The 23,493-nt window shown below is 46.9% G+C and overlaps 1 protein-coding gene across 6 annotated transcripts; it reads left to right on the top strand.

Moving 5' to 3' along the window:
* The first annotated feature begins 644 nt into the window (after positions 1-644).
* SIRT5 (sirtuin 5) lies at positions 645-23,050 on the top strand. Of its 6 annotated transcripts, none has more exons than XM_061398831.1 (9): positions 645-733; positions 6,486-6,635; positions 8,281-8,414; positions 9,688-9,913; positions 11,624-11,711; positions 12,494-12,547; positions 13,857-13,980; positions 14,506-14,621; positions 22,553-23,050. In XM_061398831.1, the coding sequence occupies exons 2-9, from the start codon at positions 6,521-6,523 to the stop codon at positions 22,626-22,628; spliced, it is 933 nt and encodes a 310-aa protein (XP_061254815.1). In that variant the 5' UTR covers positions 645-733; positions 6,486-6,520; the 3' UTR covers positions 22,629-23,050. The 6 variants fall into 6 exon arrangements, with proteins under 6 accessions (XP_061254815.1, XP_061254813.1, XP_061254816.1 ...); XM_061398829.1 differs by having other exon boundaries at positions 658-733; positions 6,503-6,635; XM_061398832.1 differs by having other exon boundaries at positions 732-814.
* The last annotated feature ends 443 nt before the right edge of the window (positions 23,051-23,493 follow it).

Below are 23,493 nucleotides of genomic sequence, written 5' to 3'. Positions count from 1 at the left end.
AGGGGTCCCAAAGCGGGCGGGACTTCCAGTCACACTGAGGGGGGTGGTTGAGGTCAGAGTTGGAAAAACAAATGCTAACATCACATTCTATGCACCCAAGTTCTCAGACCACCTCCCTTTAGGATTCTGGCCAGTCCAGAAACAATTCTATTCTCGGAAAATTAGTTCTGGCGGTAAGACAGAATCAAAGACAAAGAAAGATGACTGCTTTTAAGGGCGATTAGACCCGGGGAGCCACAGAGATCACAGAGTACTCGAGGCCTGGAAACTGGTCCCTTCCGATGCAGGGAAAGGATCTCAGCATCAGCGCTGGTCATTGGCGGGCAGGCCTGGGAACCCCTGCTAACCTTCATTGGAAATAGCGTTTCGGGGAAAGCCACCCCAATATTTCACATGCTCTGTGGCCAAGTAGTGCGGTCCAGCTGCAGTCTCAAAGAAGAAAGCAGCTCATACGTCTTTCACGACACGTCTGGGAAGCTCACAAAGACGAAGCAACAGCCCGTCCCTTCCCCCGCCGCCCTTCCCCCCCTCCCCCCAAGAAAGAAATGCAAAGAAACAATTTTGTGCGACGAGCAGGCCCAGGGAAGGGCCTCCAGGGCTCGGGAGCCGGATCAGGTGTGGGCCTCCGATAGGGGCCGCTGCAGCCCCGAGCAGGTGGTTCGAGCCGCTCCGCCCCCAGGCTCGTTGTCCAGCCCCCGCGCCGGGGATTCACCGCGGTCCCCGCCTCCTACAGGTGAGTGGGCGCCGAGGCCGGGCCGTGCTCTCCGCCGCCTCCCTGGACTCCGAGGGTCGCGATCGAGCACAGCGGGGCCGGGTGGGCGCCGTGGAGGGGGGCTCCCGGGGCGGGCGCGGGGTGGCGGGGGCGGCCCACCGCGGCGCGCATGCGCGGGTCAATTGCATAGGCCGGTTCCGGGGTCCGCGAGGGTTGGGGGGAGGCGAAGGGGCAAAGGGGCAAAGGGGAAGGGGGGGTGGAAAGGGGAGGTGGGGTGGGGAACGGGGAGGGCGAGGGGGTAGGGCGAGGAAGGGAAGGGGACGCGGACCCCGTTTCTTCGGGTGGATCCAGCTGGCAGCCCCCAAACCCCCCGGCAGACACGCGTGCGGAGGCCGGAGATCGGGGGTCTTACCGGCACAGCGCCGGGGCCTAGCTGCGGCCGGAGAGGCGAGGGAGGGGACCAGAAACGAGGTTGGAAAGTCAAGCGCCCGGGGCTGATGGGCCTGCTGGCCGCCGTGGAGGAGGGGGTGGCCCGGGGGACTCGGGGCAGGGTGACCCGTTGAGTAGAAGCCCTCCGGGCCCTGCTTCAGGCCGGGTGGCACATGGGGCGGCCTGGACCGGGTGATGGGCGTGGGAGGCGCGGCCGGGTTGGGACACAGTTGCTGGGGTTTATCGGGTTGTATGGGTGTGAGACGTGAGCCGAAGGGAGAAGTGGGGGCCAAGGAGGATGGCGACCTAAGGCTTTTGGGGAACGTTCAAGAGTTGAGGCTTGACTGTGAACTGGGAGCCTTGTGTTGGACATCCGAGGCGGGGTGCAGTGGTGAAGCCCCAGGAGGGTGGGCGATCCAGCGAGGTAGGAGGAAAACCGGGAGCAGCCAGTGGTTCCCCGAGAGGTGATCAAAGGGGTCAGAGGCTGGACCTGATCCAGGTGGACCGCTGGGTTTAGCACGGTGGAGCCGGCTGGTGACCAAGACAAGAGCCAGCGGTGGACTGGGGAGAGGAAGTAAGTCTCCCAGTGTTGATAGCTGGGGCCTGGTACTTTGCATTTGTTTGGCTCATAGGTGTTCAAAAAGTATTTATTGAACACCCGTGGGAGTTTTTGTAGTTCCCTGGCGATGTACTTTAAATTAATGTTTTGTAAATGCTTTTTCTCTCGAATTCCTCATATAACCTTACATTTATTGTATTGTATTATTGTATTTTTAGGAATTGGTGGGGTGCCCCCTTTCTCAACAGGGAACATAGAGACATTTTTCTGACTTTCTAATTGGGTAGGTGAGTTTCAGGTTTCCGAAAAAAGCCTGGTTAAGTGAGGATTGCCATTCACCCAGACTAATATCAGTGTTTGGAAACCTATTCTGCACTCAGAAAGCTCCCAATGACTACAATGAATGAGTTTATTTTCTTCCCCGAGGCCTTACTTGCCACCTGAGAGTCAAATCAGGGCAGGATAATTGGAGGCTTTACCCAGGGCACTTTTCACCCTGAGGGCTTTTGGACCATACAAACTGATGTCCTCCTCCTGTGACTCCGCACAGCGGGGGCCTTCTTACCCTCCGGGTATTTGCTTTGGCATTTGAATTGGGTTGTGAGTTTGTGGCAGCTAGAACTGCCCACTCTGATCCCCCAGAAAAGCACATAAATATTGACACAGAGGATTCTTCTGATGAATACTTTGCAGTAGCGTCTTGAAAGTGTTTCCCAGGTGGCACAGTGGTAAAGAATCCGCCTGCCAATACGGGACACGCTGGCTGTATCCCTGGGTTGGGAAGATAGCCTGGAGAAGGAAATGGCAGCCCATTCCAGTATTCTTGGCTGGAGAATTCCATGGACAGAGGAGCCCGGCTGGCTATAGTCCACGGGGTTGAAAAGAGTCAGACGCGACTGAGCGACTAAACAGCAGCAACAAAGCATATTGAAAATAGACTTCTGAGCGTTTGCAAACCGTGGAGATAAATTTCAGGTGGCACAGTTCTGAAACGGTGTTTATTTTTTATTTTTTTAAAGTTTTTTTTTTAAACCTCTCCTTTGTTTTCACATTTACTGAGAGACTTGGAGAATATCTTGTAAATTAATGGAAAATTTAGCAAAACAATTCCCACATTCATTAAAAAAACTCGATTTTTTTGTCTTGTAAATGTTTTTTATTTAATATTACAATTTCGAATTTTATCTAATTTCCAGTTGACAATCAGCAGCAGTTTGAAATACTCCAGCGTTTTAGTACCTTTTTAAGTTTTAACTACAGTACTAAAACTTACACTTTTAGTTAAACTAAACTTGTAGTTTTTAGCTACAAGGCCGAATAGTATTTCCCTGGATGAAACACATCCAGTGATGAGCTATACCTGTTATGGATGAACCACAGTTTGTTTATCCATTCATAAATTGATAGGCCTTTGGTTTGCTTCCAGCTTTTGACCCGCCACTATCTGTTAGGCCTGTTGAACGTAAATAATTTCACAGGACACCAACATCAAACAAGGCTACACTGTAATCATGATGAAGCAGGACAAAAGTAAGACAACTTCATAATTAGGTCTGAAACCAGATATAAATAAGAACTTGCTGTAAACCACAAAAATGACAAAACACCCTCCTATGCTGGCTAATAGGACGGCCTGTTGCCCCTTGACCAATCCCAGCTCAAGCTTTACTTCACTCCTTCCTCTTTAGATCATGTTCATTGAAATATCCAATAAAAGGAAACTTCCCGGACAACATCCAGCGTAGATCAGAGCCTCCTTCCATGACTCTCCCTAGCCTTACCCAACACAAGCCCAAATCCTTTTCTGAGTCCTAACTTCATCAAGATGGGCTTCCCTGGTGACTCACTGGTAAAGAATCTGCCTGCAATGCAGGAGATTCAGGTTCCATCCCTACGTTGGAAAGATCCCCTGGAGGAGGAAATGACAACCCACTCTAGTATTCTTGCGAGGAAGTCCCATGGAGAGAGGGGCCTGGCTGGCTACAGTCCATGAGGTTGCAAAAGACACACTACTTATCAACTAAGCCACCACCACCAACGTCACCAATAAGCCTGCAGCTCCTCACCGTGAGCTCCTCCGTCCTCGCACTTGCTCAGCTGCAGGTGTGTTCCTAGACTTTAACCGGAGAGCACATTTCACCGGACAATGCAAATAGCATAGAAACACATCTACTGAAAATCCTTGCTTCCACTCTCGTCTCCATACATCCTGATTCTCATCCTCATTCTTGTTACTAATGTCTTGGGAATTCTTCCATTTTTTTTTTAAAACACACGCAAATAAGTACTCTTTGTACTCTAAAATGTCATACAGGCAGAATCATACATGCATTCTTTTTTTACAGCAACTGCACTGTGCATTGTGAATGTGTCCTTGTTTATTGAACTCATCCCCTGTAGATGGTCACATAGGTTGTTCTAGTCTCTTCCTATTAATCACAATAGTCTAAAGAACAACCCTGTAGATATGTCATGTTGGATGTGTGCAAGTCTCACTGTTGTAAAAATGTCCAGATGGGATTGCTAGGTCAAAGGGAAAGTGCATGTGTAATTTTGATAAGTTGTTCTCCAAAAGGATTGTAAAATATTGGGAAATGTGTTATTTTTCTATTTTTCCTATACCTACAGACCTTTAATCCTGAGTTCTTCCAACAATTTGCATTCTTCTACTAGGTAAAAGTCAGATATGTCAGTTACCCTTTTGATGTCATGGATCTGAATATTGCCTTTCTCTGTGTCTTTGTCTTTCTCCATTATCTCTGTCTAACTCCTTAGGGATAGATAAAGATTTAGTCAATGTGCTTTAAGACTCACAGATTTCTTTGACATGACTCATCTTAATCCTATTTGTTGTTATGATACATATCTTTCCGGCCTCATTCAGATCTCAGTTAGAATTTACATTCTCAAAGAAACTGTATTTTGACTCAAAGTCAAGCCAGTGGCTCTCATACCTTTTTAAAAGTATCAACCTGTTTTTCAAATGAATTCTCCCATCTAACTCCTTCCTAAACCTCTAAGGCTGTGGTTCTCAAACTTGAGTGTTCATCAAAATCACCTGGAGACAGATGGGGGCCCTGCCTGAAGAGTTCCTGTTTCGGTGGGTCTGGAGTGGAGCCTATGACTTTACATTTCTGATGAGATCTCGGGATGATGCTGGTCTGGGAACCATACTTTGTAAACCACTGTTCCAGGCACCTTAGAGCACTTAAGAGTCAGTCAGTCAGTCAGTCAGTTCATCGCTCAGTCGTGTCTGACTCTTTGCGACCCCATGAATCGCAGCACGCCAGGCCTCCCTGTCCATCACCAACTCCCAGAGTTCACCCAAACTCATGTCCATCGAGTCAGTGATGCCATCCAGCCATCTCATCCTCTGTCGTCCCCTTCTCCTCCTGCCCCCAATCCCTCCCAGCATCAGAGTCTTTTCCAATGAGTCAACTCTTCAAATGAGGTGGCCAAAGTACTGGAGTTTCAGCTTTAGCATCAGTCCTTCCAAAGAACACCCAGGACTGATCTCGTTTAGAATGGACTGGTTGGATCTCCTTGCAGTCCAAGGGACTCTTAAGAGTCTTCTCCAACATCACAGTTCAAAAGCATCAATTCTTCGGCGCTCAGCCTTCTTCACAGTCCAGCTCTCACATCCATACATGACTACTGGAAAAACCATAGCCTTGACTAGACGGACCTTTGTTCGCAAAGTAATATCTCTGGTTTTGAATATGCTATCTAGGTTGGTCATAATTTTCCTTCCAAGGAGTAAGTGTCTTTTAATTTCATGGCTGCAGTCACCATCTGCAGTGATTTTCAAGCCCAAAAATATAAACTCTGACACTGTTTCCACTGTTTCCCCATCTATTTCCCATGAAGTGATGGGACCAGATGCCATGATCTTCGTTTTCTGAATGTTGAGCTTTAAGCCAACTTTTTCACTCTCCTCTTTCACCTTCATCAAGAGGCTTTTGAGTTCCTCTTCACTTTCTGCCATAAGGGTGGTGTCATCTGCATATCTGAGGTTATTAATATTTCTCCCAGAAATCTTGATTCCAGCTTGTGCTTCTTCCAGTCCAGTGTTTCTCATGATGTACTCTGCATATAAGTGAAATAATCAGGGTGATAATATACAGCCTTGACGTACTCCTTTTCGTATTTGGAACCAGTCTGTTGTTCCATGTCCAGTTCTAACTGTTGCTTCCTGACCTGCATACAGGTTTCTCAAGAGGCTGGTCAGGTGGTCTGGTATTCCCATCTCTTGAAGAATTTTCCACAGTTTGTGGTGATTCACACAGTCAAAGGCTTTGGCATAGTCAATAAAGCAGAAATAGATGTTTTTCTGGAACTCTCTTGCTTTTTCCATGATCAAGCACACTTAAGAGTACACACTGTAAATTGCCAGTTTAGATGGTGTTTGTGTGAACCATGAAGATTGCTACTGAACATTTTTGTTAAGGCTATTCTTTTATATATGTGTGTATGTGTATACACATGCTAAGTTGCTTCAGTTGTGGCTGACTCTTTGTGACCCACTGGACTGCAGCCCACCAGGCTCCTCTGTCCATGGGGATTCTCCAGGCAAGAATACTAGAGTGGGTTGCTGTGCCCTCCTCTAGGGATCTTCCGGACCCAGGGATCAAACCCACACCTCTATAGCTCCTGAATTGGCAGGCCCGTTCTTTACCACTGGTGCCACCTGGGAAGCCCATATGTGTGTGTGTGTGTATATATATATATTTGTAGAAATATGAGTGTTTTCTGATTGTTTCTGTTTGTTTTGTGGTTTTTCTAAAGTCCATCTCAATTGTTAGTGCAACACAGAAAACCTGATGCCACCTCTCTGGATCATCCGGAACCGATTGTTTTCCCAGCTGTATTGTGGACTGAAGTCTCCAGTCTCCACACAAACCAAGATTTGCCTAACAATGGCTCGTCCAAGTTCAAGTAGGTCTTTCATACATGGTGACATCACCTCCCTCTGCAGCCCACTCTCTTCCTTCCTTTTCTCCATCACTGGTTTCATGTCTGAGGGGCTCTTGATTCATCCAAGAGTTAGTTAGCCTTGGTCGCCACTGTCTCCTGGGGAGACCAGAGAGCCCACTCCATCAACCGAGGAACCTGCTTCTGGTCTTGTTCAAACCTTCAGTGCCTCAGCACAGATTGGCTGCACCTGGAAGATGGCCTGTGCCTGGCAGACCCTGACTGGGTGGTCTGGGCCAGCCAGAGGCAATGCTGGTCCACACTGGCTTCTCCTGGCGCAGGGAGTGGAGGGGGACTTCCACAGCTTGTGAACCACTCAGGCCTGGCTGGTTGGGACACAACCTTTCCTTATCCCGTGCACAAGGGCTGCAGAGCTGCAGTGCCTGGGACAGCGGGAGCCACAGGCTGTGCCAGGACCCAGTCTCTGCTGCCAGGAGAGACAACTGCAGTTCCCAGTCTGGCTCTTCATCCTTATCCTGGGATGATGATATTTGGCTCAGGCCACCTTGTGATGCCCAAGTGCTTGGCACAGAGCCTGGACACAGGGAGCCCTCATGGAAGGCGAGCTGCCACCCCTGTGGGTCTGAGCTTGGGCAGGAGGATGCCTGGAGATGGAGGGCCAGCCCTTGTGTCCTGGGGCGCAAGCTTCAGGCTGTGACCACGACTCCCTGCTGCCGTGTCATTCTGTGCGTTCAGTCCCCTTCTGTTACCCCAGGTCTCCGGGGCCGTCTTGTTAAAAAGACCAAGTCTCCCTTAAGCTGTAAAGGAGAGTGTGTCCAGAGTGTGACGGAGCATTTGTTCATGGGGAGGGGCTCTCATCCTCACCCTGGTAGTGATGCTGAGGGAAGCTGGAATTAGCAGGATCCTCCAAGGGAAGTGAATTTGGGGAGGAAGGGACACTTTTGGGGTCCAGTGGGCCTGAGGTCAGCCCTCACACCACACAAGCTTGCTTTTACTTTTAAGAAGGAAGATACATTCCCACTCATTGTGTATGTGTGTGTGTGTGTGTGTGTGTGTGTGTGTGTGTGTGCGCGCTCAGTCAGTTTCAACTCTGCGACCCCATGGACTGTAGCCTGCCAGGTTCTTCTGTCCATGGGATTTCCCAGCCAAGAAGACTGGAGCAGGCTGCCATTTCCTTCTCCAGGGGATCTTCCAAACCCAGGGATTGAACCCACGCCTCTTGCGTCTCCTGCATGGCAGGCAGGTTCTCTACCTTTGTACCACCTGGGAAGCCTTTTTTAATCCTCAGCAGCCCCGCTCTCTCGGGAAAGCACGCTTGTGCACGTGTAACAGCTAAGGAGACCCAGACAGCAGAGGGTCAGCGGTTCACATAGGATCCCACTCATGGGAGATGGTGGGTTGCGGGGGGAGTGGGCAGAGTGGAGCTCAGAGCTCAGGCTGTTCACCCCAGACCCCCACCCCTTTCTGCAAACATTGTACTCTCACATATTAGGTGCACAGGGCCATCTTCATTGCATGGGAAGATTTTTATTTGGTTATCTTAAAAGTATAATTTCACACAAGGTCAAGTTTCAAAATACAGGCATTTGAACTGGGACGTAAATGTCCAAATGAAACCCTGGATTGACCAAGACTTTCCTCTCTTTAGATATGGCTGACTTCCGGAAGTGTTTTGCAAAAGCCAAGCACATAGTCGTCATTTCCGGGGCTGGCATCAGTGCTGAGAGTGGGGTTCCAACGTTCAGAGGAGCAGGAGGTTACTGGAGAAAATGGAAAGCCCAGGTTGGTAATGTTTCCAGAACTCTGAAAGGCTCTTTCTGAATGAAGCCTTTTAACAGTTTGACTCAGAATCTCTATCAGAGGGGAACGTTTTGAAATTTACTGTGACCCTTTTATCCTGTTCTTTTTGGCATAGACACAAAGTCCATAGGGTTAAAACCTCAGCAAAGCCGTCTCTTTTCTTTCTTTCTCGGCGTGTATTGATTATCCTTATTCAGATAACAATTGGATTTCCTCTAGTAACCAAAGTGGAACCGGGACACTTTGGTCAGCATAATTCATTACTTTTCTATTCATGTTGAAATTAAGAATTACACATTTTTTAAAAGTTCCTGTGAACTTTCAAAATGAAAACCAGTCTTGAGTTGTTAAAGGCTTAGGCCTTGATGCTCAAAACTTTGTACAAAAGTCATTAGAATATAAGTTCTCTGGGGGCATGGAGTTTTTAAAATTCAATTTTTATTGAGATATACATGCAATAAACATCACCAATTTTAAGTGTACAGTTCAGTGAGTTTTGACAGATGTATATATAGTGGTACAACTGCCACCACAGTCAAGGTGTATAACATTTCTTTTTTTTTTTTTTTTACTTTATTTTGTCAAGTATTTATTTTTATTTATTTATCTTGGCTGCGCTGTACACAGGCGGGATCTTTGTTCTCTCATCAGGGATCAAACCCATGTCCCTTGCATTGGCAGGTGGATTCTTATGCACTGTACCATCAGGGAAATTTGGAGGAATCGTACTTTTAAAAATGTATATTTTATATATCCTATAACTATAATGTATATTTTTTTTAATGTGTAGTTGTATGTGTGTGTGCGCCTATAATTGTAGTTATAAAAACCGAGTTTTCCCACTATGGCCATTATAGCTCAGTTGGGTGTTTTGCATTTTACTTTTCTTCCTGGATAAATGAAATAGCTATCATGTCACGCGGAGCTCCATGAAAACATGGCTTCCAGCCTAAGTTACCTTCCCATGTGTTGCTCTATGTTTGTAGCTCACCTGAGTGGAAGATGGGACGGGTTACGATCTTGCTGGGGAAATTAAACCTAATTTCTCCAGGGCTCCTCAGGAGCCCTGGACCCCGCCCATGTGAACCTACATGGACGTGTTCCCTCGACACCCCCCCGGAACTGTGTGCCTGCCTGCCCACAGCCAAGGGTGTACAGGGGTGTCCTCCCACCCAAGTCCAGTGCCCTCACGGCCGGCTTTCAGAGCATCAGCCCTTCTTTCCCCCCTGACCCCCGCCTCCTGCCTGCCCCCCAGGACCTGGCCACCCCGCAGGCCTTCGCCCGGAACCCGTCCCAGGTGTGGGAGTTCTACCACTACCGGCGGGAGGTGGTGCAGAGCACGGAGCCCAACGCCGGGCACCTGGCCATCGCCGAGTGCCAGGCCCGGCTGCACAGGCAGGGCCGACAGGTGGTGGTCATCACCCAGAACATCGACGAGCTGCACCGCAAGGCTGGCACCAAGAACCTTCTGGAAATCCATGGTGAGAGGCCCTCAGTCTTCCATGGGAAGGGGAAACCAGACTTGAAAACACACGTTCTGCTGGGGCCCAGCTGGGTCCACCGAGTCAGAGCAGCATGGTGCCAGGACCCCGGGGTCTGGTGCGCAGACCACCTGGCCATGCAGGTCTGCATCCCTGTGTGCTCTCCCCTCCCTGGGGGTCCTGTTGAGGGGGCCCTGTGCTCCCAGATGGCCCCCACTCCACCCCCACCTGGGCGCCGGGAAGTGGGAGGTTTGAGCCATTGAACGGCTGGGGCTCTAGCAGGATTCAGGCTGCGAAGGCCTGGCATCCCTGGGAGATCCATTTACTGTCCCTGTCCCACCCCGCACCATGGGCACTGTCTGCTCTGGCTGTGTTCCTCCTCCACCCTGGAGCCTTAAGGGGGCTGCCAGCTTAGTGACCTTCCCTCTTGGGAGCCCACTGGGTCTGTGACACCGAGGAGCTTGTCTGGGGTCCCTCTGGTTTCCCTTCTCAGCTTTCACTGACACCCTCCTCTTCCCTCTTCTCACTGAAAATCAAATAAATTTGTTTACACAAGAGCATAAATGGGTATGCCAGAATTTCTTCCCAAGGGCATTTGATAGTCTGTGATGCTGTGTTGAGCCGCTCAGTTGTGTCCAACTCTTTGCTACCGTTTGGACTGTAGCCCGCCAGGCTCCTCTGTCTGTGGGCTTTCCCAGGCAAGAATACTGGAATGGGTTGCCATTTCCCTCTCTAGGGGATCATCTTGACCCAGGGACTGAACCGGCATCTCCTGCATTGCAGGTAAATTCTTTACTGCTGAGCCATCCATAGAAGCCATTTAATACTCTACAAAAATTCAGTCCAAAGAAATGCATTTCAAATTGCAGAATTTCCAGAAGCAGTGACCCAGTGGGGCTGCACGCTCCCTTCCTCCAGTTTAACCATCTCCTCAGAAAATAAATCTCTGGATGGCCTGACCATCAGTATCCTTTTTGACCAAACACTCCTGCTGGAGGACAGGATGCCACAATTAGACGAGTCTGGAACTTGTGCCCCAGCTTGTATTTGGGGAACGTGACTGACAGCTCCATCAACTTGGCGTGGGACAGAGAAGGGGGTGGTTTCTCAAAGAAGGAGCCCTGGAGAGAATGGACCAGCATGTGTCCCCTGCCATGTGACCTGCTCAGCGCTGGGCACATGGTGACCATGTGGTGAACTGAGGTCACCTTTTATGGGTTAAGCTCAGTAAGTCTTTGCTAGTTTTAATGATTATTTTCCTCATTTATTAGTTGATTATTTATTGAGCTGCTTTTGTAGAAAAAATTCAAGCTTTACTAAGTCAAAATTAAGATTTTGTAAAACATATCCCAAGCTACTAGCCTCTGTCAGGCATGTTCTCAGGAAATCCTGCCCGTAGGTTTAGGTTGGCTTCTTCTGCCCTGCTGCACATTTGAATTCCACCTGAACACCGGGGTGATCAGAGAGCTCCTTGGTCATGCAGTAACTTACTTCCTGTCCCTGCTCCTCTCCAGATTACGAAGTCCAGGAGGGCATGTGTTCTGGCTTTTTCCATCTCACTACATGCCTTGATGTTTCCCATGAAAGCTGGGATGGGTGCATTTGTTAAAGTGATGTGTAGAAACGAAATCATTTTGTATTCTTTTAGACGTGGAGTCAGTTGCTCCCGATTATACTAAATTCCGGTCTTGTTCAACTTGTGTTTTTCAGGTAGCTTATTTAAAACTCGATGTACCTCTTGTGGAGTTGTGGCTGAGAACTATAAGAGTCCAATTTGTCCAGCCTTATCAGGAAAAGGGTAATTATACTGCACTCTGGAATAGGTGTGTTGTTTTGTCTCTTCAGTTGACTATAAACATGAAGAAATTGAACATTTATCTATGACTCCCATGTATATTTATGAGACATAAAGCTAGAGACAGTACAGCTGTATTGTAAGGGAAATATTTTGCTCACAGGTTAAAATAAGTGAAAATAACAGGCTCTAACTCTATACATTATGATCCCAACTTTGTATTTAAACACACATCCACCCTCACCATGTTGATGTATCTGTATATAGATAAACGTCCAGAAGAAAATCAACAACATGTTAACAGGGACAGTAGTAGTATGGCAATTTTGATTTCTTTTTTATATCTTTCTGAACTTTCCAATGTGTCTATGGTGAACATTTACTATTGTAAATATTATAATTGGGGGAAAAATTAAGAGTAGACTCAAAATATTGAGAAAAATTCTACCTAGCCATTGGTATAAGTTATACAAGTAACTTATTAATATAATATCATTGCAGGTGATTGAAATTGCAGTGACGTATATGATGCAAATCATGAAACTCTCCTTAGCACAACAGTATTACTCCCCCCTCTCCCATACATATTCCCTCTCTTGAGGTAGAACCACTGATAATCAATTGTTTGTGTCTACCCTCCTCATCCTCTTATAAGCCAGTGTGTATTCATCAGGAGTTTTGTGCCATACATGGCCAGGCAAAGACAATCTTACTGGGTTATTTTATTTCTATGTTCTTTGATTACACCAGTGACATTCTTTCTTTTCTCATATTACTTACTTCAGGGCTCCAGACCCCCAAACTCAAGATGCCGGAATCCCAGTGGAGAAACTGCCCCGGTGAGTAAAACGACTTTGATCTGTGTTTGGTGCTCCAGTTTGAAAATAAAAGAAAATTAGTAGGAGTCAAAATCTAAGTTCACTTGGTGAGATGCCTCTGAAACATGCCAATGCGGAAACCAGCCCTGACCCATGAGGTCAAGGGCGAAAGGACAAAGGGTGAACCAAACCAGGCTTAAGAGAAGTTCATCTGTCCTTCCCTTTCTCCTCTGTGTTGTGGTGGGATCATTTGAAGTCTGGAACGTTTCAGAAGCTGCTGTGCTGTAGACATTCCCCCGGCGTGTGTGAAGCATAGTGGCTGGCATCCCGGACCTAACTGGTTGGGAAGCCTCAGCTACTGTCCTCCTCCCCTTCTCCTCCTCATCAGTGTTACTAATCCAGGGCTATGGAGGCCGTAGGAGGTCTCACAGAGGTAAAGTTATGGGACCGAGGAGAATTTGTGCAGATTAGCAATAGCAAAAAACCCTGGAAAGATTTTTATGTCAATTTTTCAAAACTTGACCTTAAAATGGCCTTCCCCAAAGTGTTTCATAAGGCAGTAGATCCACATGATGTTGATAGGCACTACTCGGAGAAAAAAGATGTCACATGCCCAAATAAATATGGAACCACTAGAGTGAACCAAGTTTGAAGCATCTTGCTTTGCTGCAGAGCTACTCAGAGCACTGAATGTGTGAAAGTACATTATTACTCCCTAAGGAGCAATTATGCTAACATTTCTCTGGTTTACTTAACCTTTTGAATTTTTCTTAATAAGGATTTTCATGACTAAAATCAGAGTTTTGACCTAAAAGAGTAAGTTTTCATGACTAAATTCTAAAGTTTTGATCTAAAATAAACTTGATTAGGCAATTAATATGATGAAAATGGAGTTTGAGGGAGATTATTTTAGAACGTAAATAAATAGGTTGACTAGAGATGACCTAGGGTAGTAGCTAGTGAAAGACGAGAGATCTTGGGAAATTGACACAGGAGAACTTGGCTACCGACAAGGCAAGAGAGAGGTGAATTTGAGAGAAGATGAGGGAGGTCATTGATGACATTAGCAAGTGGTTTGTGTGTTGAAGGCAAGTCTGAGTCCAGTAGTCCTCCTGGGTCCAGCTAACCGTGAGCACGGCTGTGCCTGAGTGGAAGGAAGTAACTGGGAAAGAGAAAGCTATGTCTCTCAAGGTTGGCTGAGACACATTCGCCAACAAATCACCCCAGTGCATCCGGACACAATAGAGACTTGATGATTTCCCCTGATCCACCTAGGCAGGCCTTCCCAAGAGTAGGTCTTGGGAGTGGGTTAAGGATGACACTCTTACAGGTGTGAAGAGGCAGGATGTGGGGGCCTGCTGCGACCTCACGTGGTGTGGTTTGGAGAAAACCTGGACCCTGCCATCCTGGAGGAGGTGGACAAAGAGCTGGCCCTCTGTGACCTGTGTCTAGTGGTAAGTCACAGCCTTCCCTGATCTTTTCAAAGAGCAGAGACAACTAAAACTGATTTGGGTGATGATCAGATCATTTCTTTGCCACTCTTGCCACGAGCTCAGCTCTCTTTTTCATACCAGGTAACTGGTGGTAAAGAATCTGCCTGCCAAGGCAGGAGACGTGGGTTTGATCCCTGAGTCGGGAAGATCCCCTGGAGAAGGAAATGGCAACCCACTCCAGTATTCTTGCTGGGAAATTCCATGGACAGAGGAGACAGGAGGGCTACAGTCCATGGGGTTGCAAAGAATCAGACATGACTTGGTGACTAAACATGAAAAAAATCCTTCCTAAATTCTAGGGATCAGCCAAAGGGGAGCCTCCCCCTCCCCCCTTGTCCCCCAGACATTCTCCATTTATCCCGCCCAGCTTACCTTCCCTCACACCAGCAGCCACAAACTGGTCTGAGTTTCTGTTAAGGTTTTCTTCAAAGACGCTGCTTCTCCACCGTGTGGTCGCTTGTCCGCTTCCGTCTGTTTGCTCGGTAGGTGGGGACTTCCTCCGTGGTCTATCCCGCGGCCATGTTTGCCCCCCAAGTGTCAGCCCGCGGCGTGCCAGTGGCCGAATTCAACATGGAAACCACCCCGGCCACCGAAAGATTCAGGTATGGGGTTACCAGGGTGGGAGGCGGACAGCGCTGAGCGGGTTTGGACGTGGTCATCCAAGCAGATTTTACCTGCTGTCCTGGTTTTGTAACACAGAGTTTGTGTTTTCTTATTTGGTCTGTAGTTGCTTTGAGGGAAGAAAACAACGTGTTAGTTGTAGATTGATGGAAGAAAGCACGTTAACTGTAGACTGAGGTAGCCATGTCTTTTTACAGGGAGTTTGCTAAAGGGTTTTTGTTTTTCACATTTTGAAAGTTCTTCTTTGATGCTTTAGACTTTACTCTTATTCATGCGTTGAAGCTAAGTATAGTAATGGCATTGAGATGCCGGTCAGCTGCAGACTCAGCACGCAAGCCAGGGAGACACCCACACACAACTCCGTCACCCGCTGTTCTCCGTGGGGCTCCCTGGGCAAATCCTCTCTGGTCTTATTGCCAAGAATGTTTGTACCTGTGGCCATTTAATGATATTGATCCTGCCCCCGCAAATCTGTGTGGGAAGTACAGGTTATCATAGGATATTCACATGTTGTCTCAGTCTAGGCTCTAGTTTACATCTCCTTTGTTTTACTTGCTTTTTTTCACCCCTGCTTTTCTGTCTTCCCTTTTAATGTAGTTTATATATTCTTAATAGTCTCATTTCCTTTCCAGAATAAGGTAGACTATGAACTAATACATCAATATGAATAAGTAAAATGTAAAACGTTACTGAAGCATCTTGTCATTACCTAAGTCAGTGACTTTTACCTCAACTACGTATTTTAAAAAATCTGATGACTGGGAACTTCCCTGGTGGTCCAGAGGTTAAGAGTTGGCCTTCCAGTGCAGCGGGTGTGGGTTCCACCCTGGTCGGGGAGCTGAGATCACACATGCCTCTTGGCCATAAAACCAGAACATAACAGAAGCAATATTGTAACAAATTCAATGAAGACTTTAAGAATGGTCCACATATAAAAAATCTTAAAAAATTTTTTTTTCTAAATCTGATGACTGGGTACCACTCAGGAGATTCTGATGTAACTGGTGTAAGGTGTAGCCTGGGCCCCCTCTTTTATACGCTTCCTGGGTGATTCTGATATTCATCCATTGTGTACATCTTCACGTGAAAGGATAATGAACTTGGCAGTTTTCCCTGCAAGTTCAGACGAAATTCTTGGAGTATAATGATATCACTTCATAAGTTGGGCCTCCCAAAACCACAAACCTGCTTCAGCTGCTACTCATCTTCAACAAAAATTCTTCAGCTTCCCATCCTGAAAACCTGCAGTGTCTCTGTTCAAATAAACAGGCCTCTTTCTGGTCTGAGACTTTGATCAGATCTGAACAGCACCAGCCGCAGGAACCACAACAGATGCTCAGTGGACCTTTTTGGAAGCCAAGACCCTCTGTACCACCACGTCTGGGAATTTTCCCAGATGAGTATAACTGACCAGTGAAGCCAGCAATGCTTTTATCTGGGCATCATCAAAGCTGACATTTAGAAGAGGCGTGGGTGGTCATCTTCTCATCCTACTTGGGTTTTCAAACAGGGAACCAAACCCAGAGTGACTGAGAAGCTGGTTTAAACACGCATCTTAACAAAGGCCGAAATTTCTCACATCTCACATGTAACTGATGTTGGCTGAACTCTAGCCTAGGTCAGAGGTCAGCAAAGTACTGCCTGTAGGCCAGATTCACCCACTGCTGCTGCTAAGTCGATTCAGTTGTGTCCGACTCTGTGCGACCCCACAGATGGCAGCCCACCAGGCTCCGCCGTCCCTGCGATTCTCCAGGCAAGAACGCTGGAGTGGGTTGCCATTTCCTTCTCCAATGCATGAAAGTGAAAAGTGAAAAGTGAAAGTGAAGTTGCTCAGTCATGTCCGACTCTTTGCAACGTCATGGACTGTAGCTGACCAGGCTCCTCTGTCCATGGATTTTCCAGGCAAGAGTACTGGAGTGGGGTGCCTTTGCCTTCTCCGAACTCAACCACTACATTTTTGTAAATAAAGTTTTATTGGCACTCAGCCACAGCCACATGTTCCTATATTGTCTGTGGCTGCTTTTGCACTTAAACAATGGAAGTAAGGAGTTGCAGCAGAGACTGTCTGGCCTGCAAAGATGAAACATTAAGTCTCTGACTCTTTACAGAAAACATTTTGCCAGCCCCAGCTCTAGGTTAGTAGCAAAAATGAAAATTGAAATAATACTGCCTTTTCACCTGATTTCTTTGTTACCTAAATAGGTTGCAGGAAATGATGCCTGCATTTTATGTATTTATTTATTTCTGCCTACATTTTCAATTTGGATTTCGCAAGACTCCTTCGACCTTGCCCAAGTTGTTTAGATTCTTTGCCCCAATTCTAATTTAGAAACAGAGTCATGGTATTTGCCTCCCATCGAAATGTGTTAATATTTTCAAGGTGTTAATTAGTTCCTGTTTTGTTTTTTGTCATTTCCCCTGTCCCAGATGGTTATCTTGGATGATTTTCTGAGAAAATCTAGGTATTTGGGGATTTAGGCATCAGGGTTTTGACTGTTTCTCAACCCCAGGGGTCTTTGGCATGTAAGGATCTGTGTATTTGTTGAAGCAGAAATGGGAGTAGTGCGCCCAAAGGACTGGTATGCAAGGCCTTCCAAGGACAGTGGGCCCCCCACTCCCTGCAACCCCCAGTCGTGCAGCTTTCCATTTCTCTAAACTTTGGAATTTAGTCCAAGTCCACAAGTGTTTATTTAGCACCTACTATGTCCTAGACATTGTTCTTGTTTAGTGACTCAGACGTGTCCAACTCTTTTGTGACCCCATGGACTGTCGCCCACCAGGCTCAGGCTCCTCTGTTCATGAAATTTTCCAGGCAGGAATACTAGAGTGGGTTGCCATTTCCTTCTCCAAGGGATCTTCCCCACCCAGGGATTGAACCTGCGTCTCCTGCATTGGCAGGAAGATTCTTTACCACTGATACTGTTCTGAGTGCTTGGGATAGGATATATTAGTAAACAAAATAAAATCCTACCACGTGAAATGGCCTCCTAGCCGCAAAGGGCAAACAGTGAACGATAAGATAATAAATGCAAATTGTGTGGCCCATGAGAGGTGGGATCCGGCTGTGGGAAAAAGCAGAGGTAGAAGTGGGCAGGGGGAGCAGGCGGGCGTGGGATCCAGTGGGTGGTGGGGGTTTTAGAGAGAAGAGGTCTGGCAATACGAGGAGGAGTGGTTCGCTGAGGAGACCTCTGGGCCAAGAGCCTGCCAGGTGCCAGGACCACCTGGGCAAAGGCCCCAGGTGGCAGCCAGCCCAGGAGGCCCGAGGGACAGCAAGGGGCCAGTGTGTGTGGAGAGGGGCGGGGAGGGGGCTCCAGGAGGTGGAGGTGGTCAGTAGTGTGTGTGGAGGGCACGTCACCTGTGTGCGGGGCACGTGTCCCCAGAGACAGCGCCCTGCAGGCGGAGTGTAGAAGTCTCAGGAACTCTTAGCTAGAAAACAGCTTCATAGATGGTTTCTTCTTTACGTTTGTACTCCTCAGGAGGGTGCAGAGGTTACTTGTAATTTACGGTTGGCCGCATTTGATGGGGAAGGCCATTGCTCTGCCTGCCTAGATCGTCAGGTAGCTGGTAGGACCCTGTTAGTCCATGCAGTGGGGCCCCAGTTGGCCCTTAACCAAAACAGTCACTTAAAGCAAGAATAGTGAAAAAAGGACACATAAGCATCTCATTTTCATTTAAAGCATAAATGGGCATTCATTTACTTTTTTTTTTTTTTTTTTGATAGAGCCAAAGGCCTTTGAGTAAGAATCTGCAGATTGGGGCTCGCCTTTGTTGCATAAATCATACTCATAATCCTCCTGCTGGTGGTGGTTTAGTTGCTCTGTCGCGTCTGACTTTGCGACCCCATGGACTGTAGCCCATCAGGCTCCTCTGTCCATGGGATTCTCCAGGCAGGAACACTGGAGTGGGTTGCTATGTCCTCCAGGGGATCTTCCTGGCCCAAAGATCTATCCTGAGTCTCCTGCATTAGCAGGCGGATTCTTTACCACTAAGCCACCAATGAAGCCCTAGAAATAGAATACCGACATTTAAAAGTAAAGCTGCTGTTGTCCTGGTTTTAATTGTATCCTGTCGAATCTGAATGACACAGCAACTTGACACCCACCATCATTATTTAGAAAACAAATATGTAAGTGGGTTTTTCACAGTGAGAACCTTCACATTTTTTTCTTTTTCTCTTTAAACTTGTATCCCCATCCATCCTATTTCTACCACAGAAATTTTTACTAATGTATTTTTATGCTTGAAAATCTTTTGTTGACTATCCTTTTATACTTCTGCTTCAAAGTATATGAATTATTTATTCTCAGTTTTCTTAAAACTTGTTCCATGGAAAAGCTCCTCTGGATGGAATTATCACTGCCATAATTTATCATCTGTAGTTGTTGAAAACAACAAATAATACATTTCGGTTAATAATCCCGTAAAAGTCAAACTATGGGAAGTGCATCTCTTAGTAGATGCGTGGAGCATGAGGTTTTTTAATTAGTTCAAGTGTCCACTGGGTTCCCTGGTGGCTCAGACAGTAAAGAATCTGCCTGGTAATGCAGGAGACCTGGGTTCGATTACCGGGTTGCGAAGATCCCCTGGAGAAAGGAATGGCAGCCCACTCCAGTATCCCTGCCTGGGAAATCTCGTGGACAGAGGAGCCTGGCGACTTACAGTCCACGGGGTCGCAAAGAGCTGGACACGACTGAGTGACTAACAGAGACATATACATATCCACTCTGAGTACTGCGCAGCATTAGAAGGAGGCAGGGTTCATGATGCTGCAGCCCTAATAGGCCTGTGGTCATGGGAAACAAACCTGTATCCTAGGAAGATCAAGTTTCCTGATCACCGCAGCGCAGGGGACCCCAGAGAGCCCTGCTGCGTGTTCCAAACAGAGGAAAAGATGGAGTTACTGTAGGATGTGGAAGGAGGGTTGAGTTTAGGTGAAATTTCAGTGAAGCCGTTTTTGATCAACTCAGCAGCTAGCAGGACTGTGTGTGTGCGTGTGTGTGGGTGTGGGTGTGCGTGCGTGTGTGTGGAGAGGGGTTAGATCCACTCTGGCTGCAATGTGGTTGCAGGGTCCTGTGACCTTGGAGGTGGACATGAAACACTGGGCCCGGACACCCCTTGCCTGGGCTGGAAGTCAGGCTGCTTCTCTGTGGCCAAGTGACTGAGTTCCTACAGGCACGGGAGTCTTTCATTCTTTCCTGCCGTCATTTCCAACAGTGAAGTGTCTGATAGTATGTGACTTGAGAGGACAGACTTCCTTAGTGAGCATCAAAGCAGAGGTCGCTCAAAGAAGGGAGCTGCTGTGACCCTGGCAGCTTGTCCTGGAGTGGGGCGGGGGGAATTGTGTTTTGAGTATCTGTGTCTCTATTTCTGGTCTGAGGGGTGGCAGCCCAGATTTTCCAAGCTAAACACTTACCTTTTCAATGGCAACTGTAATTCTTAGTTTTTTCTTTTTATAGAGAAAAGCAAAAACTAAATAGTCATGTACAGATGTGAGAGTTGGACCATAAAGAAGGCAGAGCACCAAAGAATTGATGCTTTCAAACTGTGGTGTGGAGAAGACTCTTGAGAGTCCCTTGGACTGCCAGGGGATCAAACTAGTCCATGTTAAAGGAAATCAGTCCTGAATATTCTTGGAAGGACTAATGCTAAAGCTGAAACTCCGGTGCTTCGGCCACCTGATGCAAACAGCTGACTCATTGGAAAAGACCCTGATGCTGGGAAAGATTGAAGGCAAGAGGAGAAGGGGACGACAGAGGACCACATGGTTGGATGGCATCACTGACTCAATGGACATGAGTTTGAGCAGGCTCTGGGAGATGGTGAAGGACAGGGAAGCCTGGCAGGCTGCAGTCCATGGGGTCGCAGAGTTGGACACGACTTGGCAATGAACAACAATACCATACATAAAATACTCAGAAACCTGGGCCACATAAACCCCGGGCATGAAAGAATTTTGTTCTGGCCTCTCAGATTTTGGACCACTTTCCATCTTATATGCTGAAATGTCCAGAGTCCTCCTGAATCAACTTTAGTGATCTGTTTGGCAATTCTGTAAGAGCCTCTTTCAGTTTTACTGGAAGCAAGAATGAAGTGGCCCTGTTTGTATATATCACCCAGTCTTTAGAAACCATTTGTTTTCTCAGATCCACAGCAGTGTTTCAAACATCCCTTGGTTTGGCAGCCGGTTAAGTTTTCACATTCTGGGATAAGAGGCACCATGTAAGATTTGGGATGGGTGAGGTCAGGTGCAGCTTGCTTTGGTAAATGGGAGGAGGATGAATGTGGATAGGGGTGCACAAAAGAACAGGTGCAAGTCGAGGGAAGTCCCTGAGTGCTCTCTGCCTAGCTGTGCTTCCTGGTAAGTCCTCAAGGGACTGTGCTGGGAGGAGCTTTCTAGTGGGCAGCCTTCCTCGTGCTGGGGGTGGTGGGGATGGGGTGGGGCTGCGGGAGGGGAGGCAGAAGGATCAGAAATGCCAGTTGCTCAGGGCCGTCCATTCATGGCACAGAGGGAACATTCTTGATCTGTGTTGTATCAAGAATAAGTAATATGACCAGATGCTTTTTTTAAAAAATTTTAAATCGTGCTCAGCTGGTTTTCATTTATTAATAACACAGTAGAATTAGTTGGTTTCTTTGTTTCCTCTTGTCATAAGTATTTTCCCTTGAAGGAAGCAGAAATCATTGGTTTTTCGTCTTTTCTCTCCCTCTTCTTTCTTTGATCTTTCTCTTTTTCCTACTTTTTAACTACAAGTCAGGGCTAGTTGTGAATTTCAGTGATTGGCGTGAGCCAGCTGACTCAGTTAAGATCCTTATGGTCTGCTTGGTGTACGAGGTTCATCTTCTCTTGTCCTTAGTACCAGTGAAGGTGCTTTATGTAGTTGTGTAAGAGTTTATAAAACTTACAGTTATGGGTTTGGCAAAACAGTCACAAAATACAATCATGTCTCTCCTTCCTCCTTAAAATAAAATTCTCATTTATAGGCACCTAAATTCTAAACCCAACATTCAGAAAACTAAGATCATGGCATCCGGTCCCATCACTTCATGGGAAATAGATGGGGAAACAGTGGAAACAGTGGCAGACTTTATTTTTGTGGGCTCCAAAATCACTGCAGATGGTGACTGCAGCCATGAAATTAAAAGACATTTACTCCTTGGAAGGAAAGTTATGACCAACCTAGACAGCATATTAAAAAGCAGAGACATTACATAGCCAACAAAGGTCCGTCTAGTCAAAGCTATGGTTTTTCCTGTGGTCATGTATGGATGTGAGAGTTGGACTATAAAGAAAGCTGAGCCCCAAAGAATTGATGCTTTTGAAGTGTGGTGTTGGAGAAGACTCTTGAGAGTCCCTTGGACTGCAAGGAGATCCAACCAGTCCATCCTAAAGAAAATCAGTCCTGAATATTCATTGGAAGGACTGATGTTGAAGCTGAAACTCCAATACTTTGGCCACCTGATGCAAAGAACTGATTTACTGGAAAAGACCCTGATGCTGGGAAAGATTGAGGGCAGGAGGAGAAGGGGACGACAGAGGATGAGATCGTTGAATGACATCACTGACTTGATGGACATGAATTTTAGCAAGCTCTGGGAGATAGTAAAGGACAGGGAAGTCTGGAGTGTCGAAGTCCATTGGGTCGCAAAGGGTCAGACGCAACTGAGTGACCGATCTGAACTGAAATTCTAAGCAATTGCTTTCCCAAATTCCCTTGGGAATGAGGGTGCCAACTCATACTGAAGTGTCTGCATTTGGCGATGTCAGAAACTCGATGAAAGAACTGGGCTCCAAAATGCCTAAGACTCCTATGAGAATCTGGATTTTATTCTGGCTGTAACTAAGAAAGTTGACTTGCTGAAGCAGAATGCTCATTTTGCTCATAACTTTGCTGTGTTCGTCCTTCTGTTTCAGGTTTCATTTCCAGGGGCCGTGTGGGACGACTCTTCCTGAAGCCCTCGCTCCTCACGAAACTGAAACTGTTTCATAGCCATCCTGGGGAAGGAAGAAATCTCAGCGCATCTAAGTACCAAGCCACCAGCAGGGGAGGCAGTCTTGTGGATGGTGAGCCAAATACTGGAAAGTCTGAAAATATCTTTTGATTGCTGGGCTGGAATCCAAACTGCTGATGGTTGATGGGGACTTGGAAGCAACAGTAGTAACCGTGTTTAGAAGGAGAAGTCACAGGACTTCTGAAGTCAGTTCCTGTTACTTTGTTTGATCCTGAACATAAGTCTGATGTGTTTGGTTGGTTACTGGGTAACTTTGTGATTAGACTGTCTAAAACAAAGTGATTCTCCTGATTGTGTTTCTCCTATTTGGGCAAAGATAGAAACAGAGGGGTAAAACGTGGGTATTTCTGATTGTTGTGCAAGGTTTGGTGGAAAATAAAATCACTCTCTATGCAGGTAATTTATTGTACTAAAATGTTAGCCCAAGAGTTGTCTTTGTTTGGGACATTTTCTTTTCAGTGTTTATCTGTTTGACTGCTTTACTCCAAGTTCGGGGTGGGGATAGCTTACAATAAGAACTCATGCAAGGATGGAAGAGAAAATGAGCAGCAAGGTAGAAAATCAGGATGAGAAAAAAGAATGACGCAAATATAGCTGCACCAAACAAAGCTGCCTAAAACTGAGCAGAGCTGAGGGGAAAGGGAGAGACGATGGTGGGCTAAAGCTGCCTAAAACGGAGCAGAGCCGAGGGGAAAGGGAGAGACGATGGTGGGCTAAAGCTGCCTAAAACGGAGCAGAGCTGAGGGGAAAGGGAGAGACGATGGTGGGCTAAAGCTGCCTAAAACGGAGCAGAGCCGAGGGGAAAGGGAGAGACGATGGTGGGCTGCTTCTCAGTATCATATA

The sequence above is a fragment of the Bos javanicus genome, chromosome 23, assembly GCF_032452875.1.
Source record: "Bos javanicus breed banteng chromosome 23, ARS-OSU_banteng_1.0, whole genome shotgun sequence".
Classification (NCBI taxonomy): Eukaryota; Metazoa; Chordata; class Mammalia; order Artiodactyla; family Bovidae; genus Bos; species Bos javanicus.
The sequence above is the reverse complement of the archived record's forward strand: the minus strand, read 5'-3'. Positions and strand labels throughout refer to the sequence as shown.